General features: G+C 40.0%; 1 protein-coding gene and 1 long non-coding RNA gene across 5 annotated transcripts in view; one reads left to right on the top strand and one right to left on the bottom strand.

Moving 5' to 3' along the window:
• The window catches only part of HSD17B2 (hydroxysteroid 17-beta dehydrogenase 2), a 59,857-nt gene extending 54,825 nt beyond the window's left edge, over nt 1-5,032 (bottom strand). For 3 of the 4 annotated variants that reach the window (XM_060000666.1, XM_060000668.2, XM_060000667.1), the window contains exon 1: nt 4,544-5,031. In XM_060000666.1, coding sequence (XP_059856649.1) covers nt 4,544-4,955 — 412 coding nt within the window. In that variant the 5' untranslated portion in view covers nt 4,956-5,031. Of the gene's footprint in view, nt 1-4,543 lie in introns of all 4 variants that reach the window. The other variant, XR_009517745.1, reaches the window with a different exon arrangement.
• On the top strand, nt 3,728-13,000 carry LOC132417063 (uncharacterized). Its single transcript, XR_009517746.1, has 3 exons — nt 3,728-4,081; nt 11,438-11,608; nt 12,218-13,000. It is a non-coding gene; the product is annotated as an uncharacterized lncRNA (long non-coding RNA).
• The last annotated feature ends 1,361 nt before the right edge of the window (nt 13,001-14,361 follow it).

The raw sequence follows: 14,361 nt of genomic DNA, 5'->3' as shown, positions 1-14,361 counted from the left end.
CCCTAGTCCACTGTCAATGTTTATCCATTACAATAGTCTACCACTAAAGTCAAAGGAGTCCAAACCCCAAGCTGATGCCGACAGTATTCCATTTTAGAACCTTAATTAGACTACCTAATAAGTCCTAGAAGGGGGTCACCATCGACCTAGGCACTTTGTTTGGAGCATAAGATAAAGACTACCACATCAAACATATCTTTCTTCCCCTCCCTGATCTCTCTTCCATTGTACCCAATTTTGAAAATTCCAATTAAAATTCTCCAACTCAACAAATTTTAATGAGGGCTGGATGTGTGTCATACCTGATTAACCAGTTAGCCTGGAAGACCTCATTTTCTCTGTAGAAAGCTACTTTTCAGTTCCTAATGAGGCCCCTCCTGCACCCAACACTGGGACCCATGGCACTCTGGGAACCCTCCTGAAGGCACCCTCTGTACCCCACCTCATGGCTATAGTGAGCTGCGGCCGTATCTGTCCCAGTAGACTAGGAAAGCCTCCAGGTGTCTGCCTTGCACACAGCAGATGCCAAATCAGTAGTTAACTTTCGAGATGGGCAAGAAACACTGGAGGGACCAGGATGAAACCCCTGAGGGTGGAAAATCAAAGTTACTTGTGTAACTTCTACGAAATTCAAAGGGTAGGCTGAGAATGACAATACACAACCTCAGAAGAAGAGGAAGGAACCCCCAGGGGATGTGGGTCCAAGGTTAAGGACAACTGGGAACTCAGATCCCATCACCTAACAACATAACAACTGCATGGTCTTTAACTTTCTTCCTCCACTGCTTCTGGACAATACATGGCACATACCAAGGACTCAATCAATAGCTGAATGAATAAATGGATGTTTCTTCTTTCTATTTCTTTGTCAGCTGTTCTTTTTTCATTTTGTTCTCTTCTTATTCTCCCTAACCCCAACCCCACCTGGTCAACACACAGAATCTCCTATCTTCCTCCCTTCCTCTCCCTCTCTCATCTACTAACTCCATCTATGAGACAGTGTGTGTGTGTGTGTGTGTGTGTGTGTGTGTGTGTGTGTGTGTGTGTGTGTATCATTTCCAGTTTGCAGAGGAGAAAACAAGTTCAAAAGCCTAAAACTGGATACTTTCAGGGATCACACTTCTAGTAAGAGGTATGTAGCAGATGTCATGCTGCCCCAGATCCCTTGACCATTTTTTTGGTGCTCTAATCCTTACCACCTTCACTCCCAGCCACCTGCGACTTTGTCCAAGCACTGCCCAGGATGCCGGGGTCCTTTTAGCCAGTGAGCATGGAGAGCCAGAAGTGCTTGGAGTTTAAGCCTCCCCTCCTACCACCAAAGAGGATGAGGGTGACAGCCCTTAACTAATGATTGAGGTGTGAGGGTATAAGGAGTACAGCTCCCCGGCCCACAATGGGGATGGCTCTCACCTGTGACCCACCAGTGCCTCCAGATCTGCCCCGGGGGATTAAGCCAACATGGGACCCTCAGCAGGCTTCTCTTGATGCTGAACCCGGGCTTGGCCTCCTCCCCTTCCCTGTCCATCTTCCTTACTCTGGGACCTCTGTTCCTTGGAGAACTTCCTAATAAATCCCTTTCACACAAATCTTCATCTCAAGCCCTGCCCCTGGAGAACCTACCCTAAGGCAAAGCAAATGCAAGATTCAAAGCCAAGCCTGTCAGACTTCAACATTCTTTTCACTGTATTGTGCTGGAGATGCTATTGCAATCTTGTGGACCTGCTCTTCACTAATCTTAGAGTTATTTAAAAAATTGAATGGCTGCTATGGCTTCAGGGGCCTTGAGGACAAATGTGTATTCAAATGCCCAGTGCTTGCTTATTTCTTCTTCTTGCTATAAGTATATGTCTCGGAGACAAAAGACCTTTATCTTAGCAAAGTGAAATAGGGGACTCAAAGAAAAAGATTTTTTTGAAATTGTTCTTGTCATTGTCTTACACCTGGGTCCATAATTAACTAGGCACTAAGATGGACTTCACCCTCTTAACATAATCTCTTTGTTAAATATTTTTGTTATATAAGTAATATAACTATATTAGAGTAATTCTAAGGGAAAAACAAATCCAGGTACTCTGATCCAACCATTCACAGACTGTTTGCTTCCAGTGCTTTTTCCTCTTCATGTGACATAGAGGCAGTCTTTTCCAAACACCTAGATCCCCGGAGTGTTTTCTCTTAGTTCAGTTTCCATGTTATAACGCAGTCCTGTGGTTGTCATTTTTAATTGTTGCCTATTGTTACATCCAGAGGATATACCGTAATTTGTCACCATTTCGGGTTTCTTTTTTTTCATTTTTAATGACATGTATTGTTTTCTTTCTAATTTTACAATGTCACCATTTTGATTGCTTTTGATATTTCACAATTTTAAATGAGGTTGTGTTGAACAACTTTGTGAATGTGCCATTTTGGTTTGCATCTACCCTTTTTTTACATTTCAGATTATTTCTTTAAGAGAAATGTCCAAATCTTGAATTATCAGATAAAGGAATAATATTTATGGTTTTGATGTATACTGAGACATTTCTCTCTGTATTCCCCGACACTAAAATGTGTACCAATTTGTAACATAAGCCAACCTGAAACAAAGTTTATTCCAAGTCACGATGACTTATTTTTTAATGAGTTTTGGTCTAACTAAATGAAGTCATTTAAAATTTCCCTACTTAGTACAAAGGTCTTGAAAGGGTCTCTAGAATTATGTGGAATCTATGACATTCTTCATGAAAATGACAAAGAACCTGAGAGGCACATTTCAGTTAGCCTCAATGTACGTCTTTCCTTTCTTAATTCTAAGCTTTCTAATTGTTAAGCATTTCATTGAGGGATTAGTCATTGGGCTCAAATTGCCTAATTGAATCAGTCATTTTCCATGGCACTGAACACAAGTCAGGACATTTCAATGGATGATGTGAACTAACTGAACTGGGTGTGTATTTGGTGCGTTTCTGCATGCCTACATCTTCAAAAGCAGAGGATAAAGAACATTGACAAGACAAACAAGCCAGAGATAATTCCTATTTTTTCGGTTACCTTGAAGTTTGCCTCTGTTTATCCTAAGCTTTAGTATTCTTATCTATGAGCCTTAGAAACGCTGCTCCCTGAAATTGATTTCCCAGGAATATTTGGACCTCCAGGAGATCATGTTCCATTAGTGTCAACCACAGCATCGCTATTATTTTTTTTAACATGCTTAATTGTTCTGTCTTCTTTCGCACAAGTGGAAAAGTACAAAAAATAAATTTGACCTAGAATTACCCTGAAGACCATGGGTACTTGCTACTACACGCAGAACAGAAAAATTTAGACTGCTATTATAGCTTTTCACCCAGCCAGCCCCAGAGAATTCAAGTGGAAGAGTGGAAAACACAGCCAGTCTTCTGAGTGCATGATTCCAGGTGATACCAGACATTCACAGAGATAAGCATCCCACGGATCAGCTCAATTTTCTACCTTTGAACTGTTTTGGTTATTTTTTTTTTCATCGCAGAAGCTTTATTTCTGCAGTGCTTCACAACTCCAGCAAGGGCCAACTTGTGTCTCATTTTAAGAAAGAATTTCACTATTGAGTTAAAGTCAAAGGCAAGATAGACAAGTCACTTTCTAGTCCATTTCTCATTGAACTGGGCAACCTGCCTGATTTGCTTCTGTTCACACTCCGTTTGCCTTCACTCCCGCAGGTCACAGCCTGGGGATGGGGGGCGGGGCGGGGTGGGGTGGGGTGATGACCTCCCGGCAAATGATTCTGCAGCTGGTATCCTCACCTTGGCTGGGCTTTCTAGGTTAGGATAACACTGTGGGGATCCTAATTAAAGCCCTATCCAAAATCAAACTTCACAACCAAACAAACCAGTTTTACAACACCCAGGAATTTAATCTGGCCTCACACTTGCAGCAGAAAAAGAAACACGAAGGAAAAAGCTGGCAGCTCAGCCAACAAGCAGCCGCCTCCTGGACACGCTGCCGGCTTGATCCAATTAGTAAATATTAGCGGTCCAATGACAGATCTGAAGACAAAGGTTCAGATGAGACACAAGGTTCTTGACAGCAGTCGGGGAAAACCGCAAAATTTCCAGCCCAGGTAAGTCTCTTCGATCTTTAAAAAACGAAGCAAAGTACAAGGATAACCTAAATTTGACAGCTTTTTTGCGCACCTAGGGAATAAGAGGCCAAGTCTAGAACGCAGCTGAACATTCATCTCAGAACGAAATTTGGTTTAAGCTTCAAAAAACTGAGGCGACAATCCTGGCTACAATGAAACAAACAAACGGCGTTTGCTTACTCTTATATATGCTGGGAAATTAACAAACTCGTGGCTTAGGTGCACGTCCCTTTCCCAGTCCCTCTCACCATCAGCCCCTCAAGTGCACCTCCTAAAGAAAGCAAACCGAAACAGTGTAGTGAAAGACACTGGGGATGTGCTTTCATTTACTCCATGCCAAGTATTTTCTTTTTAAAACTAATCCGAAAGAGTCCCCCTAAGGCAAAGCAAGTGTCAGTTCCCGCCCTGAGGGGGAATCGCAGTGCAGTGCCGTCCGCTTACCTGTGATCAGCACCGCCTTTTGATCCGCAGGCAACAACTCTTGGCCAGAAAAGTAAGTATATACGAGGAAACATGACAGGGAGAAGAGGATCAAGCCCCAGAAGAGGGACAGGCTGAGCAGGCAAGCCCCTCCCCAGAGGCCCGCCAGGCAGACCACCTTTCTCCCCACCTGCCCTTGGTTCTTCTTGAGTTTGCAAAAAATTGTTCCTCCCAGCACTGCGGTGACAGTCAGGCAAAGCCATCCTGGCTCAGAGAAGAAAGTGCCCATTCTCAGAGACTCTCTTCTCCTTTCCGTGCTCAGGGCCTGTTGAGTCAAATGGGCAAAGACAGGCTGCAGGCAGCCTGGGTTATTTGAACGGAGAGGCAAGAAGGGAGGGGGAGAAAACAGCCCCGGAACACCTTGAATGAGCATGAATTAAGCATACGCATACGGCCACATATTTCCTGGTGGGTAATTTAAACCAGTCTGCAGTTTAATGTAAATACTAGAGCACTTCCTATTTGACTGTTCCCCGCACGCCCACTTCACACACAACACAGATGCATACTCACCCACAACAAACACACGCATTTTTTTTAATGACCCCTGGAGAGATAACCAGTTGGGTAATAATTGACAGAATTCAATCTGTCTGAACAGTGAATAACAAAACCTCTAGCTCGCAGGAAGTCTCTTCTGCTTTAGGAGCCTGTGGTGGGTCCATCTGTGGAGCCCTTTTCCTGACTCAAGGGTGCGTGTGTGTGCATCACTGATTTTGCCCACATCAGCAGGACTCCTGCCATCCCCCACTAGAGTCAGACTGAAGCGTCAGATGGAAAGAGAATAGAGAAGTAGAGGAAGAGATTCTTGGCAGATGAGAAGTGCTTTGGTCTCACCAGAGGAAAGATAGGCCAGGGAGAGATAACACAATAATAACAATATAAATAATGGTCAGTACCTATTGGTACTTATTTGCACCAGCGGCCATGTTCAGCTGAGACCCTATTCTCTGCCAGGCTCTGCTCCAGGCACTGGCACTCAACAGTCAATACGCTCAGTCTCTTTGAACGCTATGTCTCTATGAAGTAAGTTCTATTACTGTAGTAATGTTATGGGTGAGTGCCCTGAGGCACAGAGAGGTTAAGAGACTTGCCCAAGATCACACAGAAGTGGAAACAAGCAGCCTTGTTTCAGAGCTTTATGCTCTAACCACTCTACGGCCTGCCTTAGGAAAAAGGCAAAAGACAGTTTGTACATTATGTACTCGCCCTTCTTCCCTTTAGCCTCATTTGAACCACGAAATATTTCAAGGTGGATGTTATTATGCACATTTTACAGAGAGGAAAACTGAGGCTGGAAGAGGATAAGTTACTTAAGTGACAGTAGTGGGTCCAGACCCACACCCATGACTTAACTGGATGCGGGATAGTTACGGCTCTTTGCTGGGTGTCTCAGCACTTTGTCAGTGGCTCCCATGCTGGGGCTGGGGCCAAACACCCATGTGGGTTTCCTGATGGTGCACGCCCACCAAGGATGAAGCAAATCTCCTGGTGGCAGCCTACGTGGCTTCCCAGCTGCTCAGTCCTGGGGCTCCCACGGAGAAGGCAAACCCTGCCGTGATGTAGAAGTCTAGGTAAGAATTCTCCTTGCCTTCTGACGGGGAAGGTGGTATGCTACATTAAGAATATGAGCTTTATTTTTTTAATTTATCTTTTCATTGAATATAGTTGATTTACAATGCTGTGTTAATTTCTGCTGTTCAGCAAAGTGATTTAGTTATACATACATACATATACATTCTTTTTTAAATATTATTTTCCGTTATGGTTTATCATAGGTTATTGAATACAGTACTCTGTGCTCTACAGTAGGACCTATTGTGTATCCATTCTATATATAATAGCTTACATCTGCTAACCCTAGCTTCCCACTCCATCCCTCCCCTAACCCTCTCCCCCTTGTCAACCACAAGTTTGTTCTCTATGTCCGTAAGTCAGTTTCATAAATATGTTCATTTGTGTCATATTTTAGATTCCACGTATAAGTGATATCATATGGTATTTGTCTTTCTTTTTCTGACTTACTTCCATCTGATTGAGTTGAATTGGGTCTCCTTTTCATCCCCATCATTCTGTCTTAGAGCTTTCCTTGAGATCATCCTTGCTTGGCCAATGTTCCATTTCTGGCAAACTTGCACTTAGTTTTACAGGGGGAAGGAGCCAATTGGATCAACTCATTCTTATTAATGATGCCAAATGAGTCAATGTGTTGCTTCCTTCTGCCAGTGGAGGTGCCTTTTTGAAGGCGCCTTCTGAAGACAACGTATCTTACCCAAAATGGAGGATTTCTCAACCCAGGGAGGCGGAGGGGGGGGGTGGGGGGGCGGGGGGAATGCTGAGAATCCTGGAATGTATACTTTCTTCGAATCTATGGCTCTTGAGTTGAAACGGAAATTTGAAGAAGTAACGTCCCATCTAAAAAAGGGATTCTCTCTGTAACATCCCCACCAAGTGGTCATTTTGTCTACTGCCAGTACGTCTCTCGTAACAGGCACTGCAAAGCCTTTAAAGGTGACTTTCCAGTTCAGGACAGCTTGGAGTATTAGAAAGATCTCCTCTTGAGAAGTAACAACTGACACTACAGAAATACAAAGGATCATGAGAGATTACTACAGGTAACTATATACCAATAAAATGGACAACCTGGAAGAAATGGACAAATTCTTAGAAAAGTACAACCTTCCAAGACTGAACCAGGAAGAAATAGAAAATATAAACAGACAAATCACAAGCACTGACATTGAGACTGTGATTAAAAATCTTCCAACAAACAAAAGCCCAGGACCAGATGGCTTCACAGGCGAATTCTATCAAACATTTACAGAAGAGCTAACACCTATCCTTCTCAAACTCTTCCAAAATATAGCAGAGGGAGGAACACTCCCAAACTCATTCTACGAGGCCACCATCACCCTGATACCAAAACCAGACAAAGATGTCACAAAGAAAGAAAACTACAGGCCAATATCACTGATAAGCAGAGATGCAAAAATCCTCAACAAAATACTAGCAAACAAAATCCAATAGCACATTAAAAGGATCATCCACCATGATCAAGTGAGGTTTATCCCAGGAATGCAAGGATTCTTCAATATACGCAAGTCAATCAATGTGATAAACCATATCAACCAGCTGAAGGAGAAAATACATATGATCATCTCAATAGATGCCAAGAAAGCTTTTGACAAAATTCAACACCAATTTATGATAAAAACCCTGCAGAAAGTAGGCATAGAGGGAACTTTCCTCAACATAATAAAGGCCATATATGACAACCCCACAGCCAACATTGTTCTCATTGGTGAAAAACCGAAACCATTTCCTCTAAGATCAGGAAGAAGACAAGGTTGCCCACTCTCACCACTATTATTCAACATAGTTTTGGAAGTTTTAGCCACAGCAATCAGAGAAGAAAAAGAAATAAAAGGAATCCATTTGGAAAAGAAGAAGTAAAGCTGTCACTGTTTGCAGATGACATGATACTAGACATAGAGAATTCTAAAGATGCCACCAGAAAACTACTAGAGCTAATCAATGAATTTGGTAAAGTAGCAGGATACAAAGTTAATGCACAGAAATCTCTTGCATTCCTATACACTAATGATGAAAAATCTGAAAGAGAAATTAAGGAAACACTCCCATTTATCACTGCAACAAAAGGAATAAAATACCTAAGAATAAACCTACCTAAAGAGACAAAAGCCCTGTATGCAGAAAACTATGAGAAACTGATGAAAGAAATTAAAGATGATACCAACAGATGGAGACATATACCACGTTCTTGGATTGGAAGAATCAACATTGTGAAAATGACTGTACTACCCAAAACAATCTACAGGTTCAATGCAATCCCTATCAAAATACCAGTGGCATTTTTCACAGAACTAGAACAAAAAATTTCAAAATTTGTATGGAAATACAAAAGACCCCGAATAGCCAAAGCAATCTTGAGAACGAAAAACGGAGCTGGAGGAATCAGGCTCCCTGACTTGACTATACTACAATGCTACAGTAATCAAGACAGTATGGTACTGGTACAAAAACAGAAACATAGATCAATGGAACAGGATAGAAAGCCCAGAGATAAACCCACGCATATATGGTCACCTTATTTTTGATAAAGGAGGCAAGAATATACAGTGGAGAAAAGACAGCCTCTTCAATAAGTGGTGCTGGGAAAACTGGACAGCTACATATAAAAGAATGAAATTAGAACACTCCTTAACACCATACACAAAAATAAACTCAAAATGGATTAAAGACCTAAATGTAAGACCAGACACTATAAAACTCTTAGAGGAAAACATAGGCAGAACACTCTATGACATAAATCACAGTAAGATCCTTTTTGACCCACCTCCTAGAGAAATGGAAATAAAAACAAAAGTAAGCAAATGTGACCTAATGAAACTTAAAAGCTTTTGCATAGCAAAGGAAACCATAACTAAGACGAAAAGCCAACCCTCAGAATGGGAGAAAATATTTGCAGATGAAGCAACTGGGAAAGGATTAATCTCCAAAATTTTCAAGCAGCTCGTGCAGCTCAATATCAAAAAAACCAAAAACCCAATCCAAATATGGGCAGAAGACCTAAATAGACATTTCTCCAAAGAGCATATACAGATTGCCAACAAACACACAAAAGGATGCTCAACATCACTAATCATTAGAGAAATGCAAATCAAAACTACAATGAGGTATTACCTCACACCAGTCAGAATGGCCATCATCAAAAATCTACAAACAATAAATGCTGGAGCGGGTGTGGAGGAAAGGGAACCCTCTTGCACTGTTGGTGGGAATGTAAATTGGTACAGCCACTATGGAGAACAGTATGGAGGTTCCTTAAAAGACTAAAAATAGAACTATCATATGACCCAGCAGTCCCACTACTGGACATATACCCTGAGAAAACCATAATTCAAAAGGAGTCATGTACAGCAATGTTTATTGCAGCTCTGTTTACAATAGCCAGGCCATGGAAGCAACCTAAGTGTCCATTGATAGATGAATGGATAAAGAAGCTGTGGCACATATAGCCAATGGAATATTACTCAGCCACCAAAAGAAACGAAATTGAGTTATTTGTAGCGAGGTGGATGGACCTAGAGTCTGCCATACAGAGTGAAGTAAGTCAGAAAGAGAAAAATAAATACCGTATGCTAACACATATATATGGAATCTTAAAAAAAAAAAAAAAGGTTCTGAGGAACCCAGGGGCAGGACAGGAATAAAGATGCAGATGTAAAGAATGGACTTGAGGACAGGGTGAAGGGGAAGGGTAACCTGGGACGAAGTGAGAGAGTGATGTGGACTTATATATACTACCAAATGTAAAATAGATAGCTAGTGGGAAGCAACCGCATAACACAGGGTGATCAGCTCGGTGCTTTGTGACCATCTAGAGGGGTGGGTTAGGGATGGTGGTAGGGAGATGCATGAGGGAGGAGATATGGTGATATATGTATATGTATAGCTGATTCACTTTGTTATAAAGCAGAAACTAACACAACATTGTAAAGCAATTATACTCCAATAAAGATGTTAAAAAAAAAAGATCTCCTCTAGACTGAGCTTGATCATGTCACTTGTCCTTCCTTTTCCACTTGGAGTCACACAGGCCAATTCAGTCCCTGTTTCGTTCAGATATTTGGAGACTACTATCGTGTCTTACCTTCTCCAGGTGGATGGTGCTCAGTTCTCTCAATTGCCCCTTATATATGGTAGAAAATGTTTTATCTGGTGCTTAGTGCCTGAAGCAGCCACATTTTTAAGAGTTCAAACATTTAAAAAATCATGTTGTTGCAATAATTGAAGAATATGTTGTTATGATGAATGTAGCATGGTGACAACGTGATTCACCAAGCAGAGAATGACCATGTGTTGATGTCACCATGACCCAAAGGTCAAGATATAGATGTGGTGGTACACGTCATAACAGATCATCTCACGGACATCAAGGTGGTCTTGCTGGTAGCACAAGTTTTGTTATGATTTTCAAGCATTTGGATGATAACTAACATTTTAAGTGTTGAGCAGTAATTGTGCAAATATATATCTATTCTCTATTTCACATTGGGAGGCGGAAAAGACAACCAGATGGTGGTGTTGGATCGAGTCTTTTTCCTGTCACTGAACTATGGTGAAGATGTCTAAATCATTAATTCCAAATAGGTCAGATCTCAATTTATTGTATAGGGTTTCAAGGATCCTTAGCAGCGTGGCCTTTCTTAGAATGGAACCCAAGTATTTACTTCTCCTCCGAAAGGTTAAGCCCAGAAGATACGAATACAACTGTACAATACTTTCAGTATGGTGCAAGCAGCACAGAATAGAGCAAGATTTTCACCTCCCCTATCCCTGAAGTTATATCTTTACTTATATGTCCAAAGACTCGTTTGCTTTTTTGACAGTAGTGCCCTATGATTTACTTCCATTGTGTTTGCTATCAAGTAAAATTCCAATCTTTGTAGTTTTCTTGTCATTAAAATTACTTTGTTGTGAAATATAATGTGGAGAAACTATCCAAAATATAAATGTAAGTAAATATCCATTAGTCCATACTGATATAGATAAATGATTGAAAAAGTAAATAAATGGAGAAAAGACAAATCTCCCATGCAGAAAATTCCCAAATAATTTATGTAGATATACCCACTCAAGGAGGTGAAACAGACCTCACACTTGAGTGTGGGCTGCACATAGTGACTTCCTTCCAAAACACACAGCCTGGAAACTGAGAAAGAGAGGAACCTGACATGGAGAAACTTGACAAACTCCATCTCAGCCAGATGATCAAGGTCAACATGACCAGTGATAAGTCATGTGATGAAAATGCCACCATTATCATTGCAGGACATTCTACAAAACACCTGACCAGCAATCTTCAAAGCTGTCAAGGTCCTCAAAAACAAGGAACTTCTAAGAAATGGTCACAGCTTAGAGGAGCCTAAGGACACATGATGAGTAAATGTAATGTGGCGTCTTAGATGGGATCCTGGAACAGAAACACAACAAGGACATCAGGTAAAAAGTATGGACTTTAGTTAATAATAATGTATTACTACTGGCTCATTAGTTGGGACAGATGCCCCACAGTAATAGAAGATGTTGACAGTAGGGGAAAGTGGGTATGAGTATACAGAACTCCATACTACCTTCACATGTTTCTATAAATCTAAAACTATTCTAAAATAAAAAGTTTACTTAAATATATAGTAATATATAAATATAAAACTATTAATTTTATAATAAATATAATGGTACATATTATATACAATATATTATAATAAATCATAAATGAAGCAACAGATATAAATATATCTAAGTAAGTTTTTATCTTAATAAATTTATAGGGAATTATGAAGATAGTACAGAATTTTATTTATATATACATATACATGTATGGTACATATATATGCATACATAGTGATCTATTATATATTATATATAAATATAACAAGTATTATATAATATATAGTTTTATGTATTTGAGATAATATATAATTTTACACATTATATTATATATATATTCCAACAAATGAAAATAAATTATAACACCTTCTTGGTCAAGAAGAACATTGTCATGGGACTTCCCTGGTGGCGCAGTGGTTAAGAATCCGCCTGCCAATGCAGGGGACACGGGTTCGAGCCCTGGTCCGGGAAGATCCCACATGCTGCAGAGCAACTAAGCCCGTGTGCCACAACTACTGAGCCTGCGCTCTAGAGCCTGTGAGTCACAACTACTGAGCCCGTGTGCCACAACTACTGAAGCCTGCACACCTAGAGCCCATCTCTGCAACAAGAGAAGTCACTGCAATGAGAAGCCTATGCACCGCAACAAAGAGTAGACCCCGCTCGCCGCAACTAGAGGAAGCCCACGTGCAGCAACGAAGACCCAATGCAGCCAATAAATAAGTAAATAAATTTATTTAAAAAAAGAACATGGATAGACCAAATCATTATGTATAACAGGAATGAACATAGTGTTATGGGCCAATTATACTTCAAAAACAAAAAAACTCATAGAAAAAGAGATCAGATTTGTGGTTTCCAGAGGTGGGTTGTGGAGGGGAGGGCAAATTAGATGAAGGCAGTCAAAAGGTAAAAACTTCCAGTTACAAGATAAATAAGTACTAGTACAACATAGTAAATATAATTAACACTGTTGTGTATGTTATATGTGAAGATTGTTAAGAGACTAAGTCCTAATAGTTCTCATCACACACAAAAAATTCTTTTCTGTTTCTTTAATTTTGATCTATACAAGATGATGGATGGTCACTAAACTTATTGTGATAATCATTTCATGAGGTATGTAAGTCAATTTATTATTTTTTATTGAAGTATAGTTGATTTACAATGTGTTAAATTCTGCTGTACAGCAAAGTGATTCAGTTATATATATATATATATATATATATATATATATGTATACTCTTTTTTTATATTCTTTTCCAGTATGGTTTATCATAGGATATTGAATATAGTTATCTGTGCTGTACAGTAGGACCTTGTTGTTTATCCATTCTGTATATAAAAGCTCACATCTGCTCACCCCAACCTCCTACTCCATCCCTCCCCCAGCCCCCTCACCACAAGTCTGTTCTCTATGTCCATGAGTCTGTTTCTGTTTCATAGATAGGTTCATTTGTGTCATATTTTAGATTCCACATAGAAGTGATATCATATGGTATTTGTCTTTCTCTTTCTGTAAGTCAAATCATTATGCTGTGTACCTTAAACTTATATAGTGCTATATGTCAATTATAATCTCAATAAAACTGGAAGAAAAAATTTTAATCTATGACTATGCCCATTGCATCATGGTTGTTTGTAGGTAAAATCCAAATCTGGATCTCAGCTTCACAGAGGAAGGTATCCTATCTTTAAGTGTAGTAACATTTTATATTTTTAGTTTGTAGGCTGCAAAACTCTTCCTGTGTAATTTTCTTAGAAAATCTTTGCTGTGATTCTGGCTGTTAATTTTCCTGGGACTGTAACTAAATAATTGGACTGCAACTTAATAAAAAAATTGCCTAGATCAGTAGTTCCCAAATTTTTCACTTCACAGACCAGTAAACTATTTTCAAAATGAGACAGATGCACATGGAGTCACAAATATTTAGCTTTGCCAAATGAAAATGCATTAAGAAATCAACTACCGACAGTCTACACAAGAAAAGATATTTTAAAACTGAAAAGATGGACACAGTCTCAGAATAAAATGTGGTCTCATACTGATTAATTTTAACTTTATAAGAAACTTTCTATGTTGTCCTCCTTTTTCAGGTATCACCCCAGGAAAGAAAAACTTTGTCACCAAACTGGCAGCAGGCAATGGATTGCCACTTGGGAACCAAAATGTGAGGTGTAAGAATGGAAAAGTCTTGTTCTTAAGACGACAGAATTTCATGCTCAAGAGACGTAGGGAACAAGTTATGGATTCTGTGGATAGGAAGCAGCATGTGAAATCCCAATACTTTTATCTCTGCTCTTGTTTGGGGGCCCATCCCCTTCTTGACTCTTAGCACTGACCACAGCAAGGGGTAATAAACAACAAGCACCAAAATGGAAAAGCCAAGTACAAACGCACGCACAGGATCACCTACACACACCCTTTAAGTTCAATAAGTATGTGTAAGCACGGATTACAAGGTAGTCCTCCTCCTGCCAAGTAGGTTTGTAATCTCGATTTTAAAAAAAGATTTAAACATTCCTCTGCCAACCTGATGGTAATTTTGGCTTTAGGTACACATAGATATAAAACCTGAATATTC

Source organism: Delphinus delphis, chromosome 20 (genome assembly GCF_949987515.2).
Source record: "Delphinus delphis chromosome 20, mDelDel1.2, whole genome shotgun sequence".
Taxonomy (NCBI): Eukaryota; Metazoa; Chordata; class Mammalia; order Artiodactyla; family Delphinidae; genus Delphinus; species Delphinus delphis.
The sequence above is the reverse complement of the archived record's forward strand: the minus strand, read 5'-3'. Positions and strand labels throughout refer to the sequence as shown.